This window comes from Macaca mulatta, chromosome 2 (genome assembly GCF_049350105.2).
Source record: "Macaca mulatta isolate MMU2019108-1 chromosome 2, T2T-MMU8v2.0, whole genome shotgun sequence".
Lineage (NCBI taxonomy): Eukaryota > Metazoa > Chordata > Mammalia > Primates > Cercopithecidae > Macaca > Macaca mulatta.
The window spans coordinates 170,051,760-170,079,228 of NC_133407.1; the positions used below are offsets into that span (position 1 = coordinate 170,051,760).

General features: G+C 40.7%; 1 protein-coding gene across 2 annotated transcripts in view; it reads left to right on the forward strand.

The window, feature by feature from the left end:
* Positions 1-25,521, forward strand: part of USF3 (upstream transcription factor family member 3) — a 43,724-nt gene extending 18,203 nt beyond the window's left edge. The window contains exons 2-7 of one of the 2 annotated variants that reach the window (XM_015129883.3): positions 864-979; positions 3,307-3,371; positions 4,826-4,854; positions 8,366-8,448; positions 14,106-14,202; positions 17,014-25,521. In XM_015129883.3, coding sequence (XP_014985369.3) covers positions 3,325-3,371; positions 4,826-4,854; positions 8,366-8,448; positions 14,106-14,202; positions 17,014-23,483 — 6,726 coding nt within the window. In that variant the 5' untranslated portion in view covers positions 864-979; positions 3,307-3,324 and the 3' untranslated portion in view covers positions 23,484-25,521. The remainder of the gene's footprint in view (positions 1-863; positions 980-3,306; positions 3,372-4,825; positions 4,855-8,365; positions 8,449-14,105; positions 14,203-17,013) is intronic. The other variant, XM_028844612.2, reaches the window with a different exon arrangement.
* Positions 25,522-27,469: the final 1,948 nt, after the last annotated feature.

Here is a 27,469-nt window from a genome sequence, read left to right on the forward strand (position 1 = left end):
GGGGAAAGATTGGAACTAGGGTATTGGGCAGATGCTTGAATTTTCACCAATTAAAGATAACTGCCTGTGTTTCCAACTTTTTCCTATCAGAATCACCTGGGGCACTTATTAAAATTCAGATCCCTCTCTTGAAGTTTCTAAAATTTTTCTGTACCTAAAAAACCAAAAACAAAAAAGAAAGAGAGAAAGGAAGGGAGCGAGGGAGGAAGGGAGGGAGAAGGGAAGGGAAGGAGAGGGGAGGGTAAGGCAGGGGAGGGGAGGGAGAGGAGGGGAGATCACCCAAAGAGATTGTTGAAAATGCAAATTCCTGGGCCCTACCCGGACCTCTCATTTGTCATGTTTGGAATGAAGCCCCCAAATTTACATTTTTAAAGAACACATGCAATGCAAAGGTCTGAGGACTGTCTTCTAGTGTCACTGCCTTAGGGGAAGGTCCCTATGTAAGTTTTCAGGCAATCTTACAAGAGAGAAGTAGGAGGTAGGAAATTGAAGGAAAGATAATTTTAGAATTGAGGACAGAAGTTAGGGTAAGACCCAAGTGGAGGACTTTGAGTAACCAGCAGCTAGTAAGGACCGAAGGGACAATGAGCATGCATAAGAGAAAACAGAGAATCACCTCTTGGGGACCATCTATTGGCTGTAAGACTACCATCTTTGTGGGAGTGGAGCATTGGTAACCAAATAGGAAAGTGACTTTTGAGAGCAACTGCATTGATTTGCTTTCAAGTGGTGGGGAGAATTCAGGATCATCCTTCGTGGCACTAAAAATGTGCTTGCATGCCATAGGTTGTCAGCCTTTGCCTTACGTGGTGCTAATGGACACCTCGCAACTATAAACATTCATTGATTTTTCTCTTGTGTAGTAAGAAGAAAGCATAACCCATAGACCATCTTCTGGCAGAAGATGATACATTTGGATCAGAAACGGGAGGCATTGGAAGCCAGGAATCAAAAGTGAAGAAACTCTGCAAGCCCTTAGGTGAGAAGGTCACAGGGATTATTCATTTATTTATTTAATTACATGTCCCCCACCATCACCATATGGTTACCTATTGTGAGCTCATTGCTTTTAGGCTGATAGGTACTTCACAAATGGTAGGGAAAAAGTGGAATAGGAATAAACTGCTGGACATGGGTTTTGATGACACGTTTCTCCACAGGCTGCTTCAGTCAGTACTTTCTGTCTTCCCCTTCCTGCATTCATGTCTGCTTATTTCCCAGGACCCTTCTTCCTCCCTAGGGCTAAAGTTAACCTGAAATATCTCACTAACATTTAAAGCTAACATTTATTAAATCCTTATTACTACTAGGCAACATGGTCTTGTGCTGTCCCTGCAAAATTTCATTCCCTGCTCAGAACAATCCAAAAATGTAATACTGTTACTATGATTCATGGTGTAGATGAAGCATCTGAGGTTCTGAGGGTTATGTAACTTGCCCAAGACCTGACAGCTAGGAAGTGGCAGAAACAGATTTTAAACTCCTCATGCTTTCTGACTTCAGACTTCATACTTGCTACTTTTTCTCTCTCTCGGAGAAAAAAATGGGAAACCACACTACTTGCACCTCCTCCAGTGTACCACAGCAGGTATCCCAACTTGGTAGACTCATTTTGAAAGGTTGCTGATATGGTTTGGCTGCGTCCCCATCCAAATCTCATCTTGAATTGTAGTTCCCATATTCCCATTTGTCATGGGAGGGGCCCAAGTGGGAGGTAATTGAATCATGGGGGCCGTTACCCTCATGCTGTTCTTGTGATAGTGAGTGAGTTCTCATGAGATGATGGTTTTATAAGGAGCTTTCCTCACTTTGCTCGCCACTTCTCCCTCCCTCCGCCATGTAAAGAAGGATATGTTTGCTTCCCCTTCCACCATGATTGTAAGTCTTCTGAGGCCTCCCCAGCCCTAAGGAACTGTGAATCAGTGAAACCTCTTTCCTTTATAAATTACCTAGTCTTGAGCATTTCTTCATAGCAACGTGAGAATGGACTAACACAGTAAATTGGTACTGGGAGTGGGGCACTGCTATAAGGATATCTGAAAATGTGAAAGCAGCTTTGGAACTGGGTAACAGGTAGAGGTTGGAACAGTTTGGAGGGCTCAGAAGAAGACAGGAAAATGTGGGAAAGTTTGGAACTTCCTAGAGACTTGTTGAATGATTTTGACCAAAATGCTGATAGTGATGTGGACAATGAAGTCCAGGCTGAGGTGGTCTCAGATGGAGATTAGGAACTTCTTGGAGACTAGAGCAAAGGTGACTCTTGCTATGCTTTAGTGAAGAAATTGGAAGCATTCTGCCTTTCCCTAGAGCTGTGGAACTTTGAACTTGAGAGAGATAATTTAGGTTATCTGGTGGAAGAAATTTCTAAGCAGCAAAGTGTTCAAAAAGTGACAGAGCACCATGATTGTAAGTTTCCAGAGGCCTCTCCAGCACTGTGGAACTGTAACTCAGTTAACCCTCTTTCCTTTGTAAATTTCCCAGTCTCATGTATTTCTTTATGGCAGCAGGAGAACGGACGAATACAGTTGTCAGTCTCTGGGATATAAAAGCATCACAGCTTTCATTATGAAATTTTTGAAAGTCGGGGAAGAGAATGAAATCACCAAAATATCACTACCCTTACTTAACTATGATTAATATATTAATGTATTTGCTTTCCGGCCTTTTCCTATATATATGTATATTTTCCAATAGTGCATGTATTATTTAGTAGCCTGATAATTGAAATATATATAGAATTTTCATGCCCAGATTTTAATGACATTCAAATGATAATGTGAGACTTCTAGCAGTTTGAAGTTAAAGCCCAACAAATGAGTGAGTGAATGAATGCTTGCTTTCATGTATGGAATATTACATGTTTGTGTTCTTGTCATGTTTGGTTTTTTTGTGTTCAGAGTTGGGGACCGTTGTTTTAGTTTAAATTCTGTATAACACTTCACATGAACAAATAGCATACTCTCCCAACTCAAGTATGTTCTACCTATCTTTCCAGCTCTTGCTCAAATTCACATCCCCTTTAAGCTTTTCTTGATTTCCAAGCCTGCAGTGATATTTTTTCTACTCAAGTTTTCTCAAGTACTTTCTGGCTATACCTCACATTTGATATTCACCATTTTCCACATTTACTAATTATAGTACTTTTATCCTATTTTCTTATACTTCTATCTGCAACACCTAATCCAGTGCTTTTCAATGTCAGTTTTTTTTTAGCATTTTAATATTCAAATCAAATGGCTATTGATCAATTTTTATAAGATTCTAGAATGACTAAGCTTTCTGGTGTGTCTTTCTATCCTTTTGTAGGTTCCTATTACTGTAACCATGCCAGAAATGACAGAGAATGAGACGCCTACAAAAAAGCAGCACAGGTATGTATCCACAGCCCCAATGTAATATACTTTGGGCAGATAAGAAGCAGAATTAGTTCCTATTTTGCCACACAGGTAGTCCTTAGAGAACTTTTATTTAGATACCTAGGAAATTATTACTTTCCAAAAATATTTTTAGATAAATACAGATTTACTAAAAAAGGTATATGGTTAAAAATTTTCCATCCTGGCCGGGTGCAGTGGCTCACGCCTGTAATCCCAGCACTTTGGGAGGCCAAGGCTGGCGCATCACCTGAGGTCAGGAGTTCAAGACTAGCCTGGCTAACATGGTGAAAGCCTGTCTCTACTAAAAATACAAAAATTAGCTGGGTATGATGGCACGTACCTGTAGTTCCAGCTACTCGGGAGGCTGAGGCAGGAGAATTGCTTGAACCTGGGAGGCAGAGGTTGCAGTGAGCCAGAATCACGCCGCTGCACTCCAGCCTAGGTGACAGAGACTCCATCTCAAAAAAAAAAAGGAAAAAAAATTGTCTGTTCTTATTCTACTAGCAGTATAACAAGAATGACTGTCAGTAGTTAATATATTACCAAATCTATTTTAAATGTTTTGTTGCTAATGACATTTTCACTTGCCTATAGTATTAATTTTTGTATATCCTAAGTTCATTTAGGCTCTAGTCAGTTTGAATAGACATTTTGTGACATTATAATCCATTAATGCTAATATGCATATCAGAACAATATTACTTCTGGTTCTTTGTATAACCTTTTTTTCTGAGTTTCTAGCACCTTTCGCAATGTTTCTGCTTAGAATTGCATGGCCAATGCTTCTACTAATATTAAAATCACGATTCTCTTTCCTTACCAAATAGCTGTTAGAGAATGCTAATGTTTTGAGTAATTGTGTATAAAAGGGAAGGTCAATGCTTTTAGTAGATTGGATTTCAAGAAAATTTAAGAGTTTGGACAACCTAAGGTACATGAATACAAGATAGCTCAAATGCCACTTGTCTGTGCACGGGTGCTGTTGGCTGCAACATCTCCCTCCCTAGGGATTACAAAACTACTCTCTACTGTTGCTTGTGTCTCCTGTACACCCACACCCGTACTGGCCCAGGTGCAGGACAAACATCAGAAATCATCTACTTGGCACATCACTTCGTGAATTTACCAGCACCTAAGTTACATTTTGAAATAGTTAATTAAGCTTTTCAGTGATTGATTCATTTCCCAACCTATGACTTCTGGGTATGGAAGAATAGAGAGTTGTAGTTACCTCCAGAAATTGTGGTTTCTAAATTTATATTGAGGTTCTCTGCCATTAGATTTTCATACCATAATATATATTAAGGAAATGTTTCTTCAGATTGTTTCTTATTGCTGCAACAAATACAAATTCATAAAATTTATTTTTATGATTCTCAAAGTATAAAGTGGTAAAAATACTTTCCCATTATTTTCATGTTACCTTTTATCTGTACTTTTTGTTTCAGAAAGAAAAACCGGGAGACACACAATGCAGGTAGAAACAATTTAAATTTTACCTGTTAGCATTTTTTGCATTCAAAATGAAATCATACTGCAGTTGATTATAAGTTTTTATGTTATAAGCAAGGAATCATTATTCATTATGTTTTAGGAAACTGTTCCCTTACTGTTTTTAATTGACAAAATGCTCCCTGAGTCTCATGAAGATGGCTTGCTTATCATCTTCTGATTCATAGTCTGTTTAGATACTTTAAGAGATTACTGTATCCCTGGAGCTAGTGTTTTAAGTGATTTTACCTACCAAGGTAGTCCAGATATTATTCTCCTAGATAGTATGGAGGGAATGTATCTTTGCAGCAATTCCTGAGGGGGCTGGCTGCCTAGAGGTATAGGTAAGAGATGAGCAGCAGGCTATAGATCCTTTAGGCCTTGCAATGTGAACAGTCTTAAATTAAGTTCTGGAGTCCTCAATTATGGGGAAAAGTATGGAAAATAAATATTGGATTTTATCTCAGATATTGAAATTATAGGCCAAAGCCAGATAAACATCTATAAAATTAATTGTGCATACATTTGGAATTTGGCACACTGTGTAGCATCTTATTTTCTATCACAGACTGCATTCAGGTCTAAAAAATATTATTTTAGAAGCTAATTTTTATTATTCTATAAATGATACCTTCCTTTGTCTAAGCAAAGGACCCTTGGGAAAATTTTATCTATGGAAAAGTATGTTGAACACTGGTGGGATATTGCTGTTTCTCAGAATGTGGAGTTTATTGCCTTTGAAACTCCATTTATCAGCAGGGGGTAAAAAGTCTTAATGTTGACTTTTTTTTTAACCTCCTTGCATTATAAAATCTACTCTTAGAAACCAACAACTACTATTATTAGAGAATTCAGAGGAAAGGTAAGCACAGTTTATTGCTTTAATTTTTTTGGCTGTATAAATTAATCTTTTTGACCATAAGAGCTAAGCCTTTTTTATTGGAGTCACCTGTCACATGGTGCCATAGATATGTGCTTATAGGCCGAGCATGGTGGCTCATGCCTGTAATCCCAGCACTTGCAGAGGTCAAGGCAGGTAGATCACCTGAAGTCAGGAGTTTGAGACCAGCCTGGCCAACATGGTGAAACCCCATTTCTACTAAAAATATAAAAAATTAGCCGGGTGTGGTGGTGCATGCCTGTAATCCTAGCTACTCAGGAGGCTGAGGCAGGAGAATTGCTTGAATGTGGGAGCTGGAGGATGCCATAAGCTGAGATCATGCCATTGCATTCCAGGGGTGACAGAGTGAGGCTGTGTCTCAAAAAAAAAAAAAAAAAAAAAAAAAAAAAGCTGTTTACTATAACTTACTAAGAAAGACTAATTAGGTGTCATTGAAAAGGATGCTAGGCCAGGCGTGATGGCTTATGCCTGTAATTCCAACACTTTGGTAGACCAAAGCAGGAGGATATTTTGAGCCTAGGAGTTCAAAACCAGCCTGGGCAACATAGGGAGACCCCACCTCTACAAGTAATTAAAAAAATTAGCCAGGCATGGTAGTGCGTGCCTATGATTCCAGCTACTCTGGAGGCTGAGGTGGAAGGATTGCTTGAGCCTGGGAGGTCAAGGCTGCCGTGAGCTGTGATTGTGCCACTGCACTCCAGCCTGGGCAACAGAACAAGACCTTGTCGCAAAAAAAAGGGGGGGGAAGGGGGAAAGAAAGAAAAGAAGGATGCTCTTACTGCTAGATCATAAAGCAAAAAATATGTATATTTTGCAAGACAAGTCACACCCATGCTACTGAAAGATCATCTACTTAGAGGCACTGGAATCCTTTGTTAAAAAGGAATGTTTTAGAAAACTTTGTAATAGAAAATAGACAATACTAATGGTTCCACTTACAGTGTTTTATAGAAATTATTTGTATAATGTCTTCTGTCCTTTGACCTCTTTTAAATTTGTAACACATAAGCCTGGAACATCTCACAGTTGATTGAGAAGCTGTCAGTTGCTTTGTTTCTTTGATGGGAAAGATCCAACATAGCCAAAGTGGAGAGTCCAGATCCCAGATCCCATAGAGAAAACCAAACCAATGCCCTTTCTTATGTATTTTAAGTCATAACTAATAGCTGTTTCTGTTCCAAAAAGGCCCAGTAGTCATCCAAAAAGGTGTTTCAAGGTTCTTTAATCTGCCTAGAAAGGCCTTATTTGCCCATTTGCCATAAAGAGACAGCTTTCTAGTAACTTGTTTGTTAGTGGATTCTTTAAATTTGATTATCATTAAAATCTCTAGTAATTACTTGAACTATAATAGAATGATGACCTAATAGTAATGAAATATTAGCAATTCCTATTTGTTTGTAATTTGAATGTAATTATTATCAATGATGGTCTTTAAAATTTTAAGGTCTGGTACAGTGGCTCACGCCTGTAATCCCAGCACTTTGGGAGGCTGAGGTGGGCCGATAGCTTGAGCGCAGGAGTTTGAGACCATCCTACGCAACATGGCAAGACCCTCTCCCTACTAAAAATACAAAAAAAAAATAGTTGGGCATGGTGTTGCATGCCTGTGGTCCCAGCTATTCACGAGGCTTGAGCCCAGGGAAGGGGCTGAGGGCAGGAGGTTGCAGTGAGCTGAGATCACACTACTGCACTCCACCCTGGGTGACAGAGTGAGACCCTGTGTCAAAGAAAAAACAAAATGCTAATAAAAGTATTACTTATGTAGATTTCTATAAAACTAGACTTTAAAAATGACATCTTAGACATTTTACTTATTACAGTTATTTATAGTGATAATGTTTAATAAGCCCTTCCCCTTCACCTCCCCCTCCACCCCCCCCCCCTTTTTTTTTTTTTTTCTGAGACGGAGTCTCGCTGTGTCTCCCAGGCTGGAGTGCAGTGGCGTGATCTCGGCTCACTGCAAGCTCCGCCTCCCGGGTTCATGCCATTCTCCCGCCTCAGCCTCCCGAGTAGCTGAGACTACAGGCGCCCGCCACCACGCCCGGCTAGTTTTTTGTATTTTTAGTAGAGACGGGGTTTCACCATGTTAGCCAGGATAGTCTCGATCTCCTGACCTCGTGATCCACCCGCCTCGGCCTCCCAAAGTGCTGGGATTACAGGCTTGAGCCACCGCGCCCGGCCCACCCCCCCTTTTTTTTTTCCCAGGAGGAGTCTCGTTCTGTTGCCCAGGCTGGAGAACAGCAGCATGATCTCGGCTCACTGCAGCCTCCATCTCCTGGGTTTCAAGAAATTCTCTTGCCTCAGCCTCCCAAGTAGCTGGGACTACAGGCATGTGCCACCATGCCCAACTTATTTTTGTATTTTTAGTAGAGATGGGTTTTGCCATGTTGGCCAGGCTGGTCTTGAACTCCTGACCTCAGGTGATCCACCCGCCTTGGCCTCCCAAAGTGCTGGGTTTGCAGGTGTGAGCCATCATGCCTGGCTAAGATAAGCATTTCTTAGTGATTTCTTTACCTAAAACTTCTTTACCTTGGTTGAATGAAGGCACTTTGACTAAGTAGTGTAAGGTTTGATAAACGAATTTTCTCCCATCTAGTGGAGAGGCATAGAAAGAAGAAAATCAATGCTGGGATAAACAGAATAGGAGAGCTGATCCCATGTTCTCCTGCCCTGAAGCAGGTAAGAAGTCTACTCATATCCTCATTCAATGCGTATGAACAGACAATTCCCTAAGTTGTTTTGGTGCTTAGAATGATTACTTTTGTTCCTTTCTGTTTCTATGTATGGTTCTTTTGAAGTTAATAATTGCCTTGTTTTAATTCTTCCCATGCTTCCAACAGTCTTTTAGTACAGTTTCTTCATGGTCAAATGTACCATATAATTTCTGGACTCTTCAGTTTTCTCTTGATTACTAAGTTAATCACATGACTATGCTTATGTGTATGCCACTCTATTTGCCAGGCATTTTTTCGTTTTGTTTTCCTGCCAATGCATGTTCCTACTCCTTTTAAATTCTTACTTAGAATCTTCCAAGGATCTTTTAAAAAATCTATTCTCCATGCCCTCTTAACCCCCAGTAGTATTTAAAATCTCAGCTTAAAGTATGACAGTGTCCTCTAATGAAGGTACCTTTTTGTTCCTTCTAATGATGAGGATAAAGCATGCTCCACTGAAAACAAAACAAAACAAAAAATTGAAACAATATGAAAGGCATGAAAAGGTTTAAAAAATAAGGTGATATCTTACTCCCAAGCAATAATCACTATTATAATGTTGTAATTAAATGAAAATATGCAAAAACTTAATAAGACACATAGCAAACGGCACTAAAAAGCTTAAAACAACAAACATTAATCTCCTACCTGCTTCCTAACCCCAACACAGCTCCTCAGAGGCAAATATTCTCAACTGTTTCTTCTGCTTTTTTTTTCCTTGTTATATTTCTAAATAACATACTTTTGTTGCTGTACCTGAATTTTTCAATTTTAGATATTATCTATTGACTCGTTGTTATGTTTTTCCCCTGACTTCTTCTTCTTCAGTCCTCCCATTATAATTCTATGACTTTTGGTTAAATCGGTATTCAGTTTTCATGTTTTTAAAAGAGTGAATATTTTTCATGGCTGAGCCAAGGAGTGTACTATTATTATATTTCATTTGTTGCTTTTGTCTTTGGGGGGAGTAAATAATTACTTCATAGTTTTCCATTTGCTTAATTTTTCATGTGCTTATCTTTAATTCTTCTGACACTTCCAACCATCTCTTAGCAGAGTTTTCTACAAGGTTGAGTGTACTACATAGTTTTCATTTGCCATTTTCTTTCTTCAAGACTTTACTTCTGGAACCCTCTGTTCTCCTTTTTCATTCTCAACCAGTTGGCCTCTTCCAGCTCTTCTGTTTTTAATTGCAGCTCTTATATTTTTAATTTTCAAGAGTCTTTTTTTCTTATTCTCTGTTCCTTTTCCTACCATATGTTTGTGGATACAATATCTTCTCACCTCTGAATAGTATATGCAGGTGTTTTCCTGAAGTTTTTTTCAGTTTATGTTTATTTCCTCTGATTTCCTTTTTTCCCCTTTTTGTCTCTTCTTTTTTTGGGGAGGTTTTCCTTAAATGTTTAGTGACTTGAAGCTGTTTTTTTCTTTCTTGGGAATGAGGCATTAAAAAGCTGATTGAATAGATTTATCTTTTGGTGGCCCTAGGTGTTGCATGATTAGAAGCTATGCTAGTTTTGTTGTTCTTGTTGTGGAACTAAAGCATATCAGTATTTGTAGTTTTTTTCTTTTGTGGGATAACTATTAAGTTTTTTATTTTCTCAGAGAAGAACCCATCAGTCTCCTGCCTGGGAGTGGGACTGGTAGCAAGAGGAGTATAAGCCTGGTTGCTCTTAGTCTGGGAGCTGGATGGGGGTTGGAGGGCTAGAGAGTCTTGTGCTGTAGTAGGCAGAGTTTTACTCCACCCCCCCGTTTCACTTAGGACCCTCGTCTTGTCCACGTTTGAGCCGAGTATCCCTGAGGCTGAAATTCTCTGGTTCAAATTTCACAGAAAATAAACTTGTCTCTTGCGGTTTGGGCAGGAAGGGAAAGTCACCCAGCTGTGTAGAATATGTGCGTGGGGGCAGGGTAGGGGGTGGTTCTTATTACTGCTTTATTAGGAGTCTTTCAGCCAGTTCCCCTCTATTTTAACCCCCAGCTCGCCCCACCTTCTGTAGAGGCTGGTGGTTCTCAGTGTTGAGCCTTCCCAGGATGTCAAAGGAGCAAATCAGCTTGCTTCTCTATGTTGTCTCCCTTGGAAAGGACTTACTCTTCATTTCCTTTCATTCTTCCCTGTAGGATGGACTTAGACTTCCATATATGGTTTTAAAAATTTTTTTATTTTTATTTATTTATTTTTTTTAGACGGAGTCTCATTCTATCACCTAGGCTGGAATTCAGTGGCATGATCTTGGCTCACTGCAACCTCCACCTCCCAGGTTCAAGTGATTCTCTTGCCTCAGCCTCCTGAATAGCTGGGATTACAGGTGCATGCCACCACGCCAGGCTAATTTTTGTATTTTTAGTAGAGATGGGGTTTTGCCATGTTGGTCAGGCTGGTCTCGAACTCCTGACCTCAAGTGATCCGTCCACCTCAGCCTCCCAAAGTGCTGGGATTATAGCGCCCAGCTCCATATATGTATTTTTCAGCCTTTTTAAAATTTGTTCTTTCTGTTTCCTTAACACAATGGCACACACTACGCCTTCTAATTTGTTTTTCTTTCTCCACGTCTCAATGGAAGGTAGCTACTCAGTAAACATAGATGTTTGCCCAGGAAAATCTTACTTTCCTGCTCTTGGCTTTCATCCCTGCGAGTTTCTCTGAAGAAAGGAAACCATAACCATTTTACTCTACCCCCCTAGAATGTGCAAAGGAAGTCAGTATTTGGCTATGAGAAGTAGAGCCGACTAAGATTTTCTTCACAGGCTTTGGCCCTGTCTGCAGTAGTGGGGCAGGTGGCTGGGAATTATCAGGTTCTGCCTTTGTTCAGATTATTGTTTTTAAAAAGAACAATATTATTTTTCTCTTAGTAGTAAATAATTTTCTGGGTTTATGTATTGGGTCTCTGTTGGGACTCAGTGCAAAGAACTCAGAATTATAAATTGCTAAACAAAGGACTAAATCACAGTGATTCCTACATGAAAACAGTTATTTACAAAGTACTAGAGATAGCTAATAATATATATCCTGGAGTAGAGGTTAAATATTCATTGCAACATTCTTGATAGCTGAAGGAGAAAAATCAGAAATGACAAGATATCTTAAATGTTTATCAACAATAGACTGGTAAATAAAATAAATACAGTCATTAGAAACAATAAATAGGCTGGATGCGGTGACTCACACCTGTAATCCCAGCACTTTGGAAAGCTGAGGCGGGTGGATCACGAGATCAGGAGATCGAAACCATCTTGGCTAACATGGTGAAACCCCATCTCTACTAAAAACAAACAAACAAAAAATTAGCCGGGCGTGGTGGTGGGCGCTTGTAGCTACTCGGGGAGGCTGAGGCAGGAGAATGGCATGAACCTGGGAGGCGGGGTTGCAGTGAGCCGAGATTGCGCCACTGCACTCTAACATGGGCGACAAAACGAGACTCCGTCTCAAAAAAAAAAAAAAAGAAAGAAAGAAAGAAAAAAAAGAATAAGTAGGGGCAGGGCGTGGTGGCTCACACTTGTAACTCCTGAGGTCAGGAGTTCGAGACCAGCCTGGCCAACATGGTGAAACCCTGTCTCTATCAAAAAAAAAAAAAAAAAAAAAAAAAAGCCATTCGTGATGGCATGTGCCTGTAGTCCCAGCTACTTGAGAGGCTGAGGCAGGAGAATTACTTGAGCCCGAGAGGCAGAGGTTGCAGTGAGCTGAGATTGCGCCACTGCACTCCAGCCTCGGCCACAGAATAAGACTCTGTCTCAAAAAAAAAAAAAAAAAAAAGAAGAAGGGTATCTAGATGCTATATGGAAGTATTGCATATATAGATATAGATATCGATATGTGTATCATCTTTTTGAGATGGAGTTTTGCTACTGTTGCCAAGGCTGGAGGGCAGTGGCGCAATCTTGGCTCATCACAACCTCCTTTTCCTGGGTTCAAGTGATTCTCCTGACTCAGCCTCCCGAGTAGCTGGGATTACAGGCATGTGCCACCACGCCCGGCTAATTTTGTATTTTTAGTAGAGACGGGGTTTCTCCATGTTGGTCAGGCTGGTCTCAAACTACTGACCTCAGGTGATCTGCCCACCTCAGCCTCCCAAAGTGCTGGGATTACAGGCGTGAGCCACTGTACCTGGCCACCAAGATATATTTTTAAATGTAAAGAAATACAAAATCCTTTTGTTTTTGTTTTTTTTTTTGTTTTTTTTTTCTTTTGAGACAGAATCTCACTCTGTCGCCCAGGCTGGAGTGCAGTGGCAGGATCTCACTTCACTGCAACCTCCGCCTCCTGGGTTCAAGCAATTCTCGTGTCTCAGCCTACTGAGTAGCTGGGATTACAGATGTGCACCGCCATGCCTGGCTAACTTTTTTGTAATTTTGATAGAGATGGGATTTTGCCATTTTGGCCAGGCTGGTCTCAAATTCCTGACCTCAAGTGTCTGCCCGCCTCAGCCTCCCAAAGTGCTGGGATTATAGGCGTGAGCCACCACGCCTGGCCTTGTCTGGATTTTTAAAAGAGAGATATATAGGCATATGTTGGACATGAGTATAAAGGAATACTTTAACATAACATACAATCTTTTTGAAAAAGCTTAGGAATACAATGTACTGGAAGCACAACACCAAAACTCAATCAAGTAACATTTCTTTCTTGACCTATTATTTAGAATAATTTGTAGTTGTGGTTAAACAGAGTAAAGAATAACATTAAAATCCAAAACCTTTGCACAGTCTTGAAGGCCTTCTCTGGCCTCTTCTACCACTCTTCCCATATGTACTCCACTGTATCTCCGCTCACCTCCTTACCATTCCTCCAACGTGCCAAGCCTAGCTTGGCTGAGGGCCCCTGCCCTTCTGATCCTGCTGTCTGGACTCCCTTTTCCCATATATCTGCAGGGCCTGCTTCCTTTCACTTCCTTCCAGTTTTTGCTCAGGTATCACCTTATTCAGGGCCCTTCCCCAACCTCCATATACAACAAATGTTCTCAGTGTCTTAGTTCAGGCTGCTACAACAAAAATGCCATAGACGGGGTAACTTAATTTCCCACAGTTCTGGAAGCTGGGAATTCCAAGATCAAGTGTCAGCCAATTCACTTCCTGGTGATGACCCACTTCCTAGTTATGTCCTCAAGTGGCAGACAGAGAGAGATCATCTCTGTCTCTTCTTATAAGGCACTAATCCTATCATGGGGGCTCCACCTTCATGACCTAATTACCTCTGAAATACCATCACACTGGGGATAAGGGTTTAGACATATGAATTTTAGGGGGCACAAACATTCAGTCCATTGCAGAGAGCAACCTCCACCATCACTCTGGCTCCCCCTTACCCTGCTTTATATTTCTTCGTAGCATTCCTGTGTGTGTGTGTGTGTGTGTGCGCGCGCGTGTGTGTATACTTCAAGGACAGAGACTTTGTTTGTTATACTAGTATATCCCTAGTGCCTAAAACAGAGCCTGCCACACATTAGATGCCCAATGACCATTTAATAAATGAAAAATATACAGTAAAAGCTTTTGAATATAGTGCCTATTTTAAATTTTGAGAAGATATGTATCATATATATGTGATAAAGACAAAGCTTAGAGTTTCATCTGGCAAGTTCTTACCCTTTAGTGAAACTTGTAAACTTTTAAAATTTTCTTGGGCAGAGCAAGAATATGATCCTGGACCAAGCCTTTAAATATATAACAGAATTGAAAAGGCAAAATGATGAACTCTTGCTTAATGGAGGAAACAATGAACAAGGTAAAGATTTAAAAGTTCTTACTTTTTGTTATTTTAAAAAATGTTTAGGTGTTTGTGTCACAGTGAAATTTATATTATGATACAGAAAGCTTTTTGGCCCCAAAACATGAAGACCCTGCATTCAGTGGGTCTGGAAGAATAGTGTTACCAATACATTCATTTCAGTCTAACTCTTTCTCCTCCTCTGTGAGCACCACTTATCTTGCAGGCATACATAGTTTTGACTTTGAACTCTTCTGTGTATTTCCTGTTTGCCTAACTCATGATACTGGTAATGCTAAATCTCCTTTATTCCAATTGGACATTGCAGTTAAGGCAATCCCATAAGAAGATGTAAGGGGGGAGTTCTGCTCAGTGAAACTTAAAAACAAGATTAGGATATTCTTGTGCCAAGACTTAATTATGCATTAACAAAAAAGGCCAAAACATTCATTTTGTTTATACTACTTGTGTGCATCAAACTGCCTGATCATTTAATGATATTTGATTTTTAGATAAAGGTGACTTTTTAATGCCATCAAATGAGTTCTCCTTTTCCATTAGCATTGGAGAGAAAGTTTCCTTATAGCAGTGGAAAAAAAATATTCCAGGCAAGTGTAAAGCTCAGGGTAGGCCAGTTTGAAATTGTCTTTTATTTATGCCCCTGCCAAGTGCAGGGAGAGAATTTCCTGTGACAACTCAGTAGGCCACCTTAAAAGGGGAGAAAAAAGGGCAGAATTGCCTGAGGTAAGGCCAGTGCTGGGTTGTGTTTGTTGTAATGGATGGGAAAGATACTGGAAAGCATACCTAGGAGGTCAGCATTCAGAATTCTCCTTGTTTACTTTTAGTTAAATATTAGCAGCTTCCCCACTCACCTGGTTTAGCTGGTGTTTATGGCCCAGGTCCTTTTGTGATGCCATCAGATAGATAAATAATCCATGTTTAGTGACCATTTGAGGCACCCCGCAGAAGGGTATGTAAGACAGAATGATGAGTAGACTTTCCTAATGAAGGCTCCTTTGATTTCAAAGCACAGAGGCTGAGGCAATCAAGTTACCTTAGGAAAAAGGGAAATTGTTGAAAAATGTAAGTTGCATGGGACTCAGAAAAAGCTGACCAGACAGGCTAGGGGTTAGGGGTGGGATCTAAGGCAGCCTACATCTGTGTTTGTTATTTCTGTCATGATCATTATTTCTCTGATTCTTTTCCTGTGCGTCTGTTGTATCCTCTTTTTTCTCTGAGTGGCTTCTTCCTCATGCTCACTGTGCACATATCTAGTGGCCAAAGCAATGGCCTTAGACTCAGGCCCTCCTAGGTTTGCATCTCAGCTTCATTTACTCACTCAGTATCCTTTGGCCAGTTACTTAACCTCTCTAAGTCCCAGTAACTGCTCTGAGCCTGTTTCTCACATCTAAAAGTGGTGATAATAAAATATAAGTAGCTATCTCATGGTTCTTGTGAGGATTAAGAGAGATAATACAAGAACTTAAGATTAAAGCCTAGCATATAGTAATTGCTTGATAAATGTTAGCTGTTATGGTTGTCATTGTTGTTAAATAATGAATGAAATGTGCCAGGTAGTAAAGGTACAGTGAGTGAGAACCGTGATTATTATTTGGTCCATAATGATTGTTCTTTAATTTCTACTGTCCGTGGACACTGGTATCTTTCTTTTGTCTCTTAGTTTTAAACTAAGAAAAATGATCTGCTAGTTTCAGCTTGTCTTTGTTGGAATGGAGCTTTTCATTTCAGGCTCCCTCACAGGGTGTTAGCCTGGAGAATAGGCTGCTTTGGAAAAGGAATGAGAATACTCTCCACTGTTTCAAGGCAGCTGGGGATGTGTGGGGTCACAGAGCATATACCAGCAGCTAAGTCTGCCCCATTGGTGGTACTCATAGATGAAGCCATCTACCTTAGAAAGGAGGGCTGTGACAATGTCCTCACTGCTCAGTAGCATACCTGCATTGTCCCTACCAAGCAAGGTGCAGGTTCCATTGTCGATGCTTTCTTTGGTGCACTTTGGTGCCACTTTACTTCTTACGTGCTCTATTCCTTTTTGTCTCCATTGTTTCAAAGGGTAAAATAGAAACTAAAGCCATTTATAAAAGAGACTGTCATCTGGGCATGGTGGCTTATGCCTGTAATCCCAGCACTTTGGGAGGCCAAGATGGGCAGATCACTTGAGATCAGGAGTTCAAGACCAGCCTGGCCAACATGGCGAAACCCTGAATCTACTAAAAATATGAAAATTAGCTGAGAGTGTTGGTGTGCACCTGTAATCCCAGCTACTTGGGAGGTTGAGGCAGAAGAATTGCTTGAACCTGGGAGGTGGAGGTTGCAGTGAGCCGAGATTGCACCACTGTACTCCAGCCTAGGTCAGAGAGCAAGACTCTGTCTCAAAAAAATAAAAAATAAAGAGACTGTCTGTTACTATCACAGGTAATGTTGGCTGCTGCAGCATTTAAATGGCATACTGATATTCAATGTTATTTTCCTAGCATGTTACCATGATAGCAGTATGTCTTCCCTTACTTCAGCTATGTAGCTGCCCTATTGGAAATTTTTAAATTGGGAATTTTGAGGTTTCTACATTATGAGTAATTTTTCAGTTGACCTTTAAAGATTTATACTTTTTAAAGGAGGGCAGAGGGATTTAGGATATCATTCTAAAAAGAAAAAAGAAGTTGTATTAGAAAAGAGCTGAAGAGTCTCAGTTGAGGTATTTAGAATGCTATTATTAGAATTCAGTAGTTTAGTATACAGTTCTTTATCAAGTTATTGTAAATACTGACATTCCCAGGTATTTATAAATTTTTGTTTTTAATGTTATAGCTGAAGAAATAAAAAAGCTACGGAAACAACTGGAAGAAATTCAAAAAGAAAATGGCCGATATATTGAGTTACTGAAAGCTAATGACATATGCTTATATGATGACCCCACAATTCACTGGAAAGGAAATCTTAAAAACTCGAAGGTCTCTGTTGTTATTCCTAGTGACCAGGTTCAAAAAAATATCATTGTTTATTCCAACGGGAATCAGCCTGGTGGAAACAGCCAGGGAACAGCTGTTCAGGGGATAACTTTTAATGTTAGTCATAATTTACAAAAGCAGACCGCCAATGTGGTGCCAGTACAGAGGACTTGCAATCTTGTGACTCCTATATCTATTTCTGGAGTTTACCCTTCTGAAAACAAGCCATGGCATCAGACCACAGTTCCTGCATTGGCTACCAACCAGCCTGTTCCTCTTTGTCTTCCTGCTGCCATTTCTGCTCAGAGTGTTCTCGAGCTTCCCACCTCTGAAAGCGAATCAAGTGTGCTTGGTGCCTCTAGTGGCTCACTGATTGCTGTTTCAGTTGGACCTGAGCCTCACCAACATCATTCTTTGCACACATGTTTAAATGATCAAAATTCTTCTGAAAATAAGAATGGACAAGAGAACCCCAAATTATTGAAGAAAATGACCCCTTGTGCTGTAAACATCCCCCTCAGCTCCTCAGCAGCTGCCACTAAAGTGCACCATGGAAACAAGTCCTGCCTGAGCATACAGGACTTCAGAGGTGATTTTCAAAACACTTTTGTTGTTTCAGTTACCACCACAGTCTGCTCCCAGCCTCCCAGAACTGCAGATGATTCTTCTCCAATGAGCATTAGCAAGAGTGCAGACTTGACAAGTACAGCTACAGTGGTGGCATCATCTGCCCCTGGAGTAGGGAAGGCCACCATTCCTATAAGCACTCTTTCGGGAAACCCTTTGGACAATGGTTGGACTCTTTCTTGTTCTTTGCCTTCTTCAAGCGTTAGTACTTCAGATTTGAAAAACATTAATAGCCTTACACGAATTTCTTCAGCTGGAAACACACAGACAACGTGGACTACTTTGCAACTGGCGGGAAACACTATTCAGCCCTTAAGCCAGACACCGTCTTCTGCTGTGACTCCAGTATTAAATGAGTCTGGTACTAGCCCTACCACAAGTAACCACAGTAGACATGTGGCTACAGGCATCAACTTGAATAATTCCTTTCCAGCAGATGGGCAGCCAGTTGAGCAAGTAGTTGTAACATTGCCTTCTTGTCCATCTTTACCTATGCAGCCACTAATTGCCCAGCCACAAGTTAAATCTCAGCCTCCCAAAAATATCCTTCCACTGAATTCAGCAATGCAGGTGATTCAGATGGCTCAGCCAGTTGGGTCAGCTGTTAATGCAGCTCCAACTAATCAAAATGTTATAATTCTTCAACCACCCAGCACCACCCCATGCCCAACGGTGATGAGAGCAGAAGTTCCCAACCACACAGTAGGTCAACAGATAGTAATCATACAGGCAGCTAATCAGAATCCTTTGCCACTCCTCTCTGCTCCACCTCCTGGTTCTGTTCGACTCCCTATTAATGGAGCCAATACTGTAATAGGGTCTAATAATTCAGTGCAAAATGTTTCAACACCACAGACTTTTGGAGGAAAGCATCTTGTCCACATATTACCAAGACCTTCATCTTTATCAGTGTCTAACTCAACACAGACTTTTTCTGTTACCATGTCAAACCAACAGCCTCAAACCATTTCTTTAAATGGACAGCTCTTTGCTTTGCAGCCTGTGATGTCTTCATCAGGAACTACAAATCAAACCCCTATGCAAATTATTCAACCCACCACCAGCGAAGATCCAAATACCAATGTTGCCCTGAATACATTTGGTGCTTTGGCCAGCCTCAATCAAAGCATATCACAGATGGCTGGGCAAAGCTGTGTACAATTGTCTATTAGCCAGCCTGCCAATGCTCAAACTGCTGCAAATAGTCAAACCACTACAGCTAACTGTGTTTCATTAGCAACTGCAGCACCTCCTGTGACAACAGATAGTTCAGCCACACTAGCCAGTACTTATAATCTAGTGAGTACTTCCTCGATGAACACTGTTGCTTGTTTGCCTCCTAACATGAAATCTAAAAGGTTGAATAAGAAGCCAGGTGCCAGGAAACACTTAGCAGCAAACAAGTCAGCGTGTCCGCTGAATCCAGTCAGAGATGTGAGCAAGTTAGACTGCCCCAACCCTGAAAGCTCAGCAGAGCTGCCCTGTAATGATGGACTGCTAGAAAGCTTCCCTGCTGTATTACCACCTGTCTCTATGTCCCAGGCAAATAGTGTGAGTGTTTCTGCTTCACATTCTTTGGGTGTTCTAAACTCTGAATCATTAATACCTGAGTCTGTATCCAAATCTAAGTCAATAGAAAAGTCCAGCTCACCCTCCCAAGAATCTGTAACAAGTGAACATTTTGCAATGGCCCCAGCAAAATCCAAAGATTCTACCCCTAATCTGCAACAAGAGACACCTCAGGATAAACCACCAAGTCATTTAGCATTGTCAGATGCTGCCAAACCCTGCACTTCAGCCAATGTATTGATTCCATCTCCAAGTGATCCTCACATTTTGGTTTCTCAGGTTTCTGGTTTGTCATCTACAACAAGCACTACAAGTACTGACTGTGTTTCTGAGGTAGAAATCATTGCTGAACCTTGCACAGTTGAGCAAGATTCATCAGATACAATGCAAACCACAGGTCTCTTAAAGGGGCAAGGTTTAACTACATTGCTATCTGATCTTGCTAAAAAAAAAAACCCTCAGAAATCATCTCTTTCTGATCAGATGGATCATCCTGACTTTTCTTCAGAAAATCCTAAAATAGTTGATTCAAGTGTGAATTTACATCCCAAACAGGAACTATTACTGATGAACAGTGATGACAGAGATCCTCCACAGCATCATTCCTGCCTGCCTGATCAAGAGGTTATTAATGGTTCTTTGATCACCAGTAGACAGGCTGACTCTCCCATGTCAACCAGCTCTGGCAGTAGTCGTAGTTTCTCAGTTGCATCCATGCTTCCTGAAACAACAAGAGAAGATGTGACCAGCAATGCAACAGCTAATACATGTGACAGCTGTACCTTTGTAGAGCAAACCGATATAGTAGCTCTTGCAGCAAGAGCTATTTTTGACCAGGAGAACCTGGAGAAGGGAAGAGTTGGCCTCCAGGCTGATATAAGGGAAGTTGCTTCAAAGCCTTCTGAAGCATCATCATTAGAGGGAGACCCACCTTTCAAATCACAGATACCTAAAGAGAATGGCACAGGACAGGCAGAAGCAACACCAAATGAATTTAATTCTCAGGATTCAATTGAAGCAACTATGGAGAGGCCCCTTGAAAAACCGAGCTGTTCTCTAGGAATTAAAACATCAAATGCACCTTTACAGGCTTCACCTTCTCAGCCCCCAAGCATCACCAGTTTAAGCGTGAATAATCTTATCCATCAGAGCAGCATCAGCCATCCTCTGGCCAGCTGTGCGGGTTTATCCCCAACTTCAGAGCAAACAACTGTGCCTGCAACGGTTAATCTGACTGTTTCATCTAGCTCCTATGACAGTCAACCTCCTGGACCATCTCTGATGACCGAATATTCCCAAGAACAGCTAAATACTATGACTAGTACCATACCAAATTCACAGATTCAAGAGCCACTCTTAAAGCCAAGTCATGAAAGCCGTAAAGATTCCGCTAAGCGTGCTGTCCAAGATGACCTTTTACTGTCTTCAGCTAAACGGCAAAAGCACTGTCAGCCAGCCCCCCTCAGGCTTGAAAGTATGTCCCTGATGAGCAGAACTCCAGACACCATTTCTGATCAAACTCAAATGATGGTCAGTCAGATCCCTCCTAATTCTTCAAACTCGGTTGTGCCTGTTAGCAACCCAGCTCATGGAGATGGCCTTACACGATTATTTCCACCTAGTAACAACTTTGTGGCTCCTGCATTGAGGCAAACTGAAGTTCAGTGTGGTTCTCAGCCTTCAGTTGCTGAGCAGCAGCAAACCCAGGCAAGTCAACATCTACAGGCCCTGCAGCAGCATGTTCCAGCTCAAGGGGTATCTCACCTTCATAGTAACCATCTCTACATAAAGCAGCAGCAGCAGCAGCAGCAGCAACAGCAACAACAACAAGCAGGGCAGTTAAGAGAGAGGCATCACTTATATCAAATGCAGCATCATGTACCTCATGCAGAGAGCTCTGTCCACTCTCAGCCCCATAATGTCCACCAACAGAGGACTCTGCAACAGGAAGTTCAGATGCAGAAAAAGAGGAATCTTGTTCAGGGCACCCAGGCCTCTCAGCTTTCCTTACAACCCAAGCACCATGGAACTGACCAGTCCCGATCCAAGAGTGGGCAGCCACATCCCCACCATCAGCAGATGCAGCAACAAATGCAGCAACACTTTGGAAGCTCCCAGACAGAGAAGAGCTGTGAAAACCCTTCAACTAGTCGGAACCATCATAACCATCCCCAGAACCATCTCAATCAAGATATTATGCACCAACAGCAGGATGTTGGAAGCAGACAGCAAGGTTCAGGGGTTTCATCTGAACATGTATCTGGGCATAATCCAATGCAGAGGCTTTTGACATCAAGAGGCTTAGAGCAGCAAATGGTGTCCCAACCAAGTATTGTGACTAGATCTTCAGACATGACCTGTACTCCACACAGGCCGGAGAGAAATAGAGTTTCAAGTTATTCTGCTGAGGCACTCATTGGAAAGACATCTTCTAATTCAGAGCAGAGAATGGGGATATCAATTCAGGGTTCCAGAGTTTCAGATCAGCTTGAAATGAGAAGCTATCTTGATGTTCCCAGAAATAAGAGTTTGGCTATTCATAATATGCAGGCTCGTGTGGACCACACTGTAGCCTCAGATATCCGCCTTTCCGATTGTCAGACGTTTAAACCAAGTGGAGCTAGTCAACAGCCCCAGAGTAATTTTGAAGTACAATCTTCAAGAAACAATGAAATAGGTAACCCTGTATCATCATTGCGGAGTATGCAGTCCCAGGCTTTTCGAATTAGTCAAAATACTGGCCCACCACCAATTGACCGTCAAAAGAGATTACCTTACCCACCAGTTCAGAGCATCCCAACAGGAAATGGTATTCCATCAAGGGACAGTGAAAATACTTGTCACCAAAGTTTCATGCAGAGCTTACTTGCCCCTCACCTCAGTGATCAGGTCATTGGGAGCCAGAGGTCACTCTCAGAACATCAGAGGAATACACAGTGTGGTCCATCCTCTGCAATTGAATATAATTGTCCCCCAACTCATGAAAATGTCCATATTAGAAGAGAGAGTGATAGTCAGAATAGGGAAAGTTGTGACATGTCGTTAGGTGCAATTAACACCAGGAACAGCACCTTGAATATTCCTTTTTCAAGTTCCTCTTCCTCAGGAGATATTCAGGGTCGAAACACAAGCCCCAATGTTTCTGTGCAGAAATCCAATCCCATGAGGATTACTGACAGTCATGCGACCAAGGGCCACATGAACCCTCCAGTCACAACCAACATGCATGGGGTTGCAAGGCCAGGGTTGCCACATCCATCTGTGTCTCATGGAAATGGTGATCAAGGCCCTCCTGTACGTCAAGCTAATTCTTCAGTTCCCCAGAGATCAAGGCATCCCCTGCAAGACAGCAGTGGTTCCAAAATTCGTCAACCTGAAAGGAATCGTTCTGGAAACCAAAGGCAAAGTAATGTCTTTGATCCAAGTCTTCCCCATCTTCCTCTCTCTACTGGTGGCAGTATGATTCTTGGACGTCAACAACCTGCTACAGAGAAGAGAGGAAGTATTGTTCGTTTCATGCCTGATAGCCCACAAGTACCTAATGATAATTCAGGTCCTGATCAGCATACACTGTCACAAAATTTTGGTTTTTCTTTTATTCCTGAGGGTGGCATGAATCCACCAATAAATGCTAATGCTTCTTTCATTCCACAGGTTACTCAGCCTAGTGCCACTCGAACTCCAGCCCTCATCCCGGTAGATCCGCAAAATACTCTGCCCTCCTTCTATCCTCCATACTCTCCTGCTCATCCTACACTGTCCAATGATATTTCAATCCCCTATTTTCCTAATCAGATGTTCTCAAATCCCAGCACAGAGAAGGTAAACAGTGGAAGTTTAAATAACCGATTTGGATCAATTTTATCTCCTCCCAGACCTGTTGGGTTTGCTCAACCAAGTTTTCCTCTTCTCCCAGATATGCCACCAATGCACATGACCAACTCTCATTTATCCAATTTTAATATGACATCTTTGTTTCCAGAAATAGCTACAGCGCTTCCTGATGGCTCAGCAATGTCACCTTTGCTTACGATAGCAAATTCCTCTGCCTCTGACTCTTCCAAGCAGTCCTCAAACAGACCTGCCCATAACATAAGCCATATTCTAGGTCATGATTGCAGTTCAGCTGTTTAAATACTGATAAGCGAAATGTAGAGGTAATGAGATTACAAATGTATTTGTGTGTGCGTGTGCACAGACATGTACATGAAGAGAAGGATTGTGTGTGTGTGTCTTTGTATAATCAGTTTTCAGTTATCTTCTGAATGTAGGGAAGCCATGTCAGATGCAGATACTGGGTTGTCAGAAAACAAGTTATCTTTCATTTGCAGCTGCATGGTGTACTTTCTTACTTTCCAAGTAGATTTACATTTCCAAGTTGATATTTCCTAAATACTAATTAGCTGGAAATTGGGGGAGATCATCTTGTCATGTACTGGGTAGTAGGAGGGAGCCTAGATTTTAAACTTGATTGTTTTTTTTTTTTTTTTTTTTTTTTTTTTTTTTTTTTTTTTTTTTTGAGACGGAGTCTCGCTCTGTCACCCAGGCTGGAGTGCAGTGGCCAGATCTCAGCTCACTGCAAGCTCCGCCTCCCGGGTTCACGCCATTCTCCTGCCTCAGCCTCCCGAGTAGTTGGGACTACAGGCGCCTGCCACTGCGCCCGGCTAGTTTTCTGTATTTTTTAGTAGAGACGGGGTTTCACCGTCTTAGCCAGGATGGTCTCGATCTCCTGACCTCGTGATCCACCCGTCTCGGCCTCCCAAAGTGCTGGGATTACAGGCTTGAGCCACCGCGCCCGGCCTTAAACTTGATTGTTGATAACTTACAGAATATATAATTAAGTTGCTACTGAAAAATATAGACAGCTTGATAAAACACAGTGGCTCATAACCAAGTGCTGGCTAATGTCAGCATCTAGAACAGCTTCTTACCTATGGCAGATGTTGAACTGATGTTGAGTTAAATGTCTGTAGTTAAAGTCAAGCAGTTAGCAAATAAATGAATTGTTCAATCAGCCTTTATTCTCAAAGTTTGGTTTAGATAGAGGCTTCTTTCTAAATTATAACAATCCATAAATTATCTGAATTGTGTGTCTTACTCTTCAAATTAGGGAGCTGTGTTCCTTTAATGTGCCAAGATTCTTCAAAGGTCTTCCTTAGACAATTATTTAGCCTTACATATAGAAAGCTAACAAGTTAAGTACATACGTATTCTCCATTTTGTGCTTGCATTTTGCATTAGGCCATAAGGGTAAATGCAGTTAGTTGTATTGTGGAGTTTTGCATGGGTTCAGTTAACAATGGATGTTTCATCAGCTAAGTTTAATTTAGTATTCTCTCTTCATTTTATTTATTTGATCTTGAAATAAATTCTTTTGCATTCATTTAAATATTAGGATTGATCAGGAAATAGTGTGTTTGTAATCTACACATTTATTTGAGCCTTACTTTAAAAATATTTCTGAACAGAGATTTAAACTGTCAGTATTTTCATTTACTGACAGTATTTATTAGTAATATGGCATTGTATATTACATTATTATCCTTCATAACAGAATTATAATGAGGATATGAATTTGTTTATTATTTTTCTTGTTGGTAGATGTGAAATGGTGCTTCAAAAAATATATAGACTTTCTATATGTCTCTGTGTGTGTAAGTATGTGTGTGTGTGTACACATATTTTAAAGTATGAATTGGTCCTTTAAAAATAGGCCTGCCATCTAAAAATGGGAAATTGAGACCTGAGACCTGCTAAAACATAGAAGAACCTGATATAGGTAGGTTTTTTTGATTTTTGTTTTTTTAATAGACAGAGTCTGGCTTTGTCGCCCAGGCTGGAGTGTAGTGGTGTGATCTCAGCTCACTGCAAGCTCCGCCTCCTGGGTTCAAGCAATTCTCCTGCCTCAGCCTCCCGAGTAGCTGGGACCACAGGCATGTGCCACCACACCTGGCTAATTTTTTGTATCTTTAGTAGAGATGGGGTTTCACCATGTTAGGATGGTCTTGATTTCCTGACCTTGTGATCTGCCCGCCTTGGCCTCCCAAAGTGCCAGGATTACAGGCGTGAGCCACCGTGCTCAGCCTAGGTAGGGATTTTTTAAAAGCCCCACAGAAGTTTATAATACATTTAAAAAACCCATATTAAAATTTGAAAACTTAAAAAAAAAAAACTAAGAAAACAATAGTATATATTCCTTTACTTAAACCCATGAAGTCCGTTACTTTTTGTTCTTGTTATATTCTGCCAAAAATGGGATGGGGTGGGAGAGATGCATATAAATTGTTTTATCTGCTTTGTTAACAAAGTGAGCTCAAGGACCAGCGTTTCTTTTCTTTCTTTTTTCTTTTCTTTTTTTCTTCTTTTTTTTTTTTTTTGAGACAGAGTATCACTCTGTCACCCAGGCTAGAGTGTACAGTGGGAGGATCTTGGCTCACTGCATCCTCTGCTTCCTGGGTTCAAGCAATTCTCAGGCCTCAGCCTCCCGAGTAGCTGGGATTACAGGTCTGCACCACTACACCTGGCTAATTTTTGTATTTTTAGTAGAGAAAGGGTTTCACCATGTTGGCCAGGCTGGTCTTGAACTCCTGACATCAGGTGATCCACCCACCTTGACCTCCCTTTTTTTTTTTTTTTTAAATCCTAAAAAGCTTCCTAAGGGTTGGTCAGAGCAGTTAACTCCAGTGAATACCTCTTCTAAACACTCAGCAAAAGGGACAGTTGTGCCTCTTTAACTGTTCTTACCAAACTCTCCTACCTTTTTCTCCTGCCAACTAAGCAGCCTCCTAGGGACAAAACAAACAAACAAACAAAAACAATATTTTTTTCTTGCTCACAAAACAAGAACAACCTGTATTTTCTTCCTTCAAAATGGTCTTGGGGAAGAATAGAGCTTCATGAATAAGTTACTTAAGACAACAGATAAACATAGTAATCAAAACTTTTTATTGAAATAATGTGCCATTTATGACTTGCTTTTGAATTCTCTTAACTGAATTTTAAGCTGCAACATTCAAATTTTTCTTTGTACTTGAAAGGTCCAGTCTGCCAGTTTCAAGAAGGACAGTTTTCCATGTGTTTGGCTGTTCATTTTCCCTCTCTCCCTCTCTCATCTGTCTGTCTCTCACTGTCTCTGTCTCTCTCTCTGTCACACACACACACACACACACACACACACACACACACACACACACACACACACACACACTCTACAGTGGCTGTTAAGTTCTGAAGAACTGGGGACTGCTAGATGTAATTGAAAGCAAGGTGACAGGCTAAGGAGAAACTCAGTTTGAACATTGCAATGCAAAGGCCTCAAAGCCTGTGACTTTCAAGTATTTCTGTTGCATTAATTGTATTTTCCTGCTTAGCTGTGTTCAGACATAGTATTTGCATTTCTCGGAGCTTTCATTCCAACAGTATAACACTTTGATCTTGAAAGAGTCTCAATAAGGCTTATTTGACCATCTGAGGAAAAATGTGACCATCTGTGAATAATTGACTCCTACTTATGTGTAGCTCTATTACTTTACAGATGTGTGCATGTGTATGTAAGACTTCAGTTCATACATGGCTCAATTCTGAAAGTGTTCAGACATTAGTACCCTTATTTGATTGAAAAGCATGAATATATGAGATTTACTAGCAGTATTAAGTATTTGATAATTAGAGCTACGTGATTTTTGGGAAGAAATTTGTTATATGGTATCTAGTGTTAATCTGAATATAATTTTTGGTAAAGGGATAGCAGAAAACATAGTCAATTTTGGTTATAATAAATGTAACCTTATTCTTGGCCTGCTAATATATGATTATAGAAAGTAAAACCATTTTTTAACTTCTGGAAATACACGAAGTTATGTCTGAGTCATGAGTGACAGTCATTGATTAAATCATTTCTTTGTCTCTTTTTTAGCATTATTGATCACAGAATCAGTTATAAAAAGTGGTTGATTCCTTTCAACATTTAACAATAACTTCTAATGAAGGGAAAAATTCCAGATTCTCTTCATGCATAAACGTTTAATGTGTCAATCATAGATGAAAGGAATCTAGTTTGATGTTGGTTGTTTCTTTCTTTCTTTTTTTTTTTTTTTTTGGGAAAATACAAGTTGCTCTAG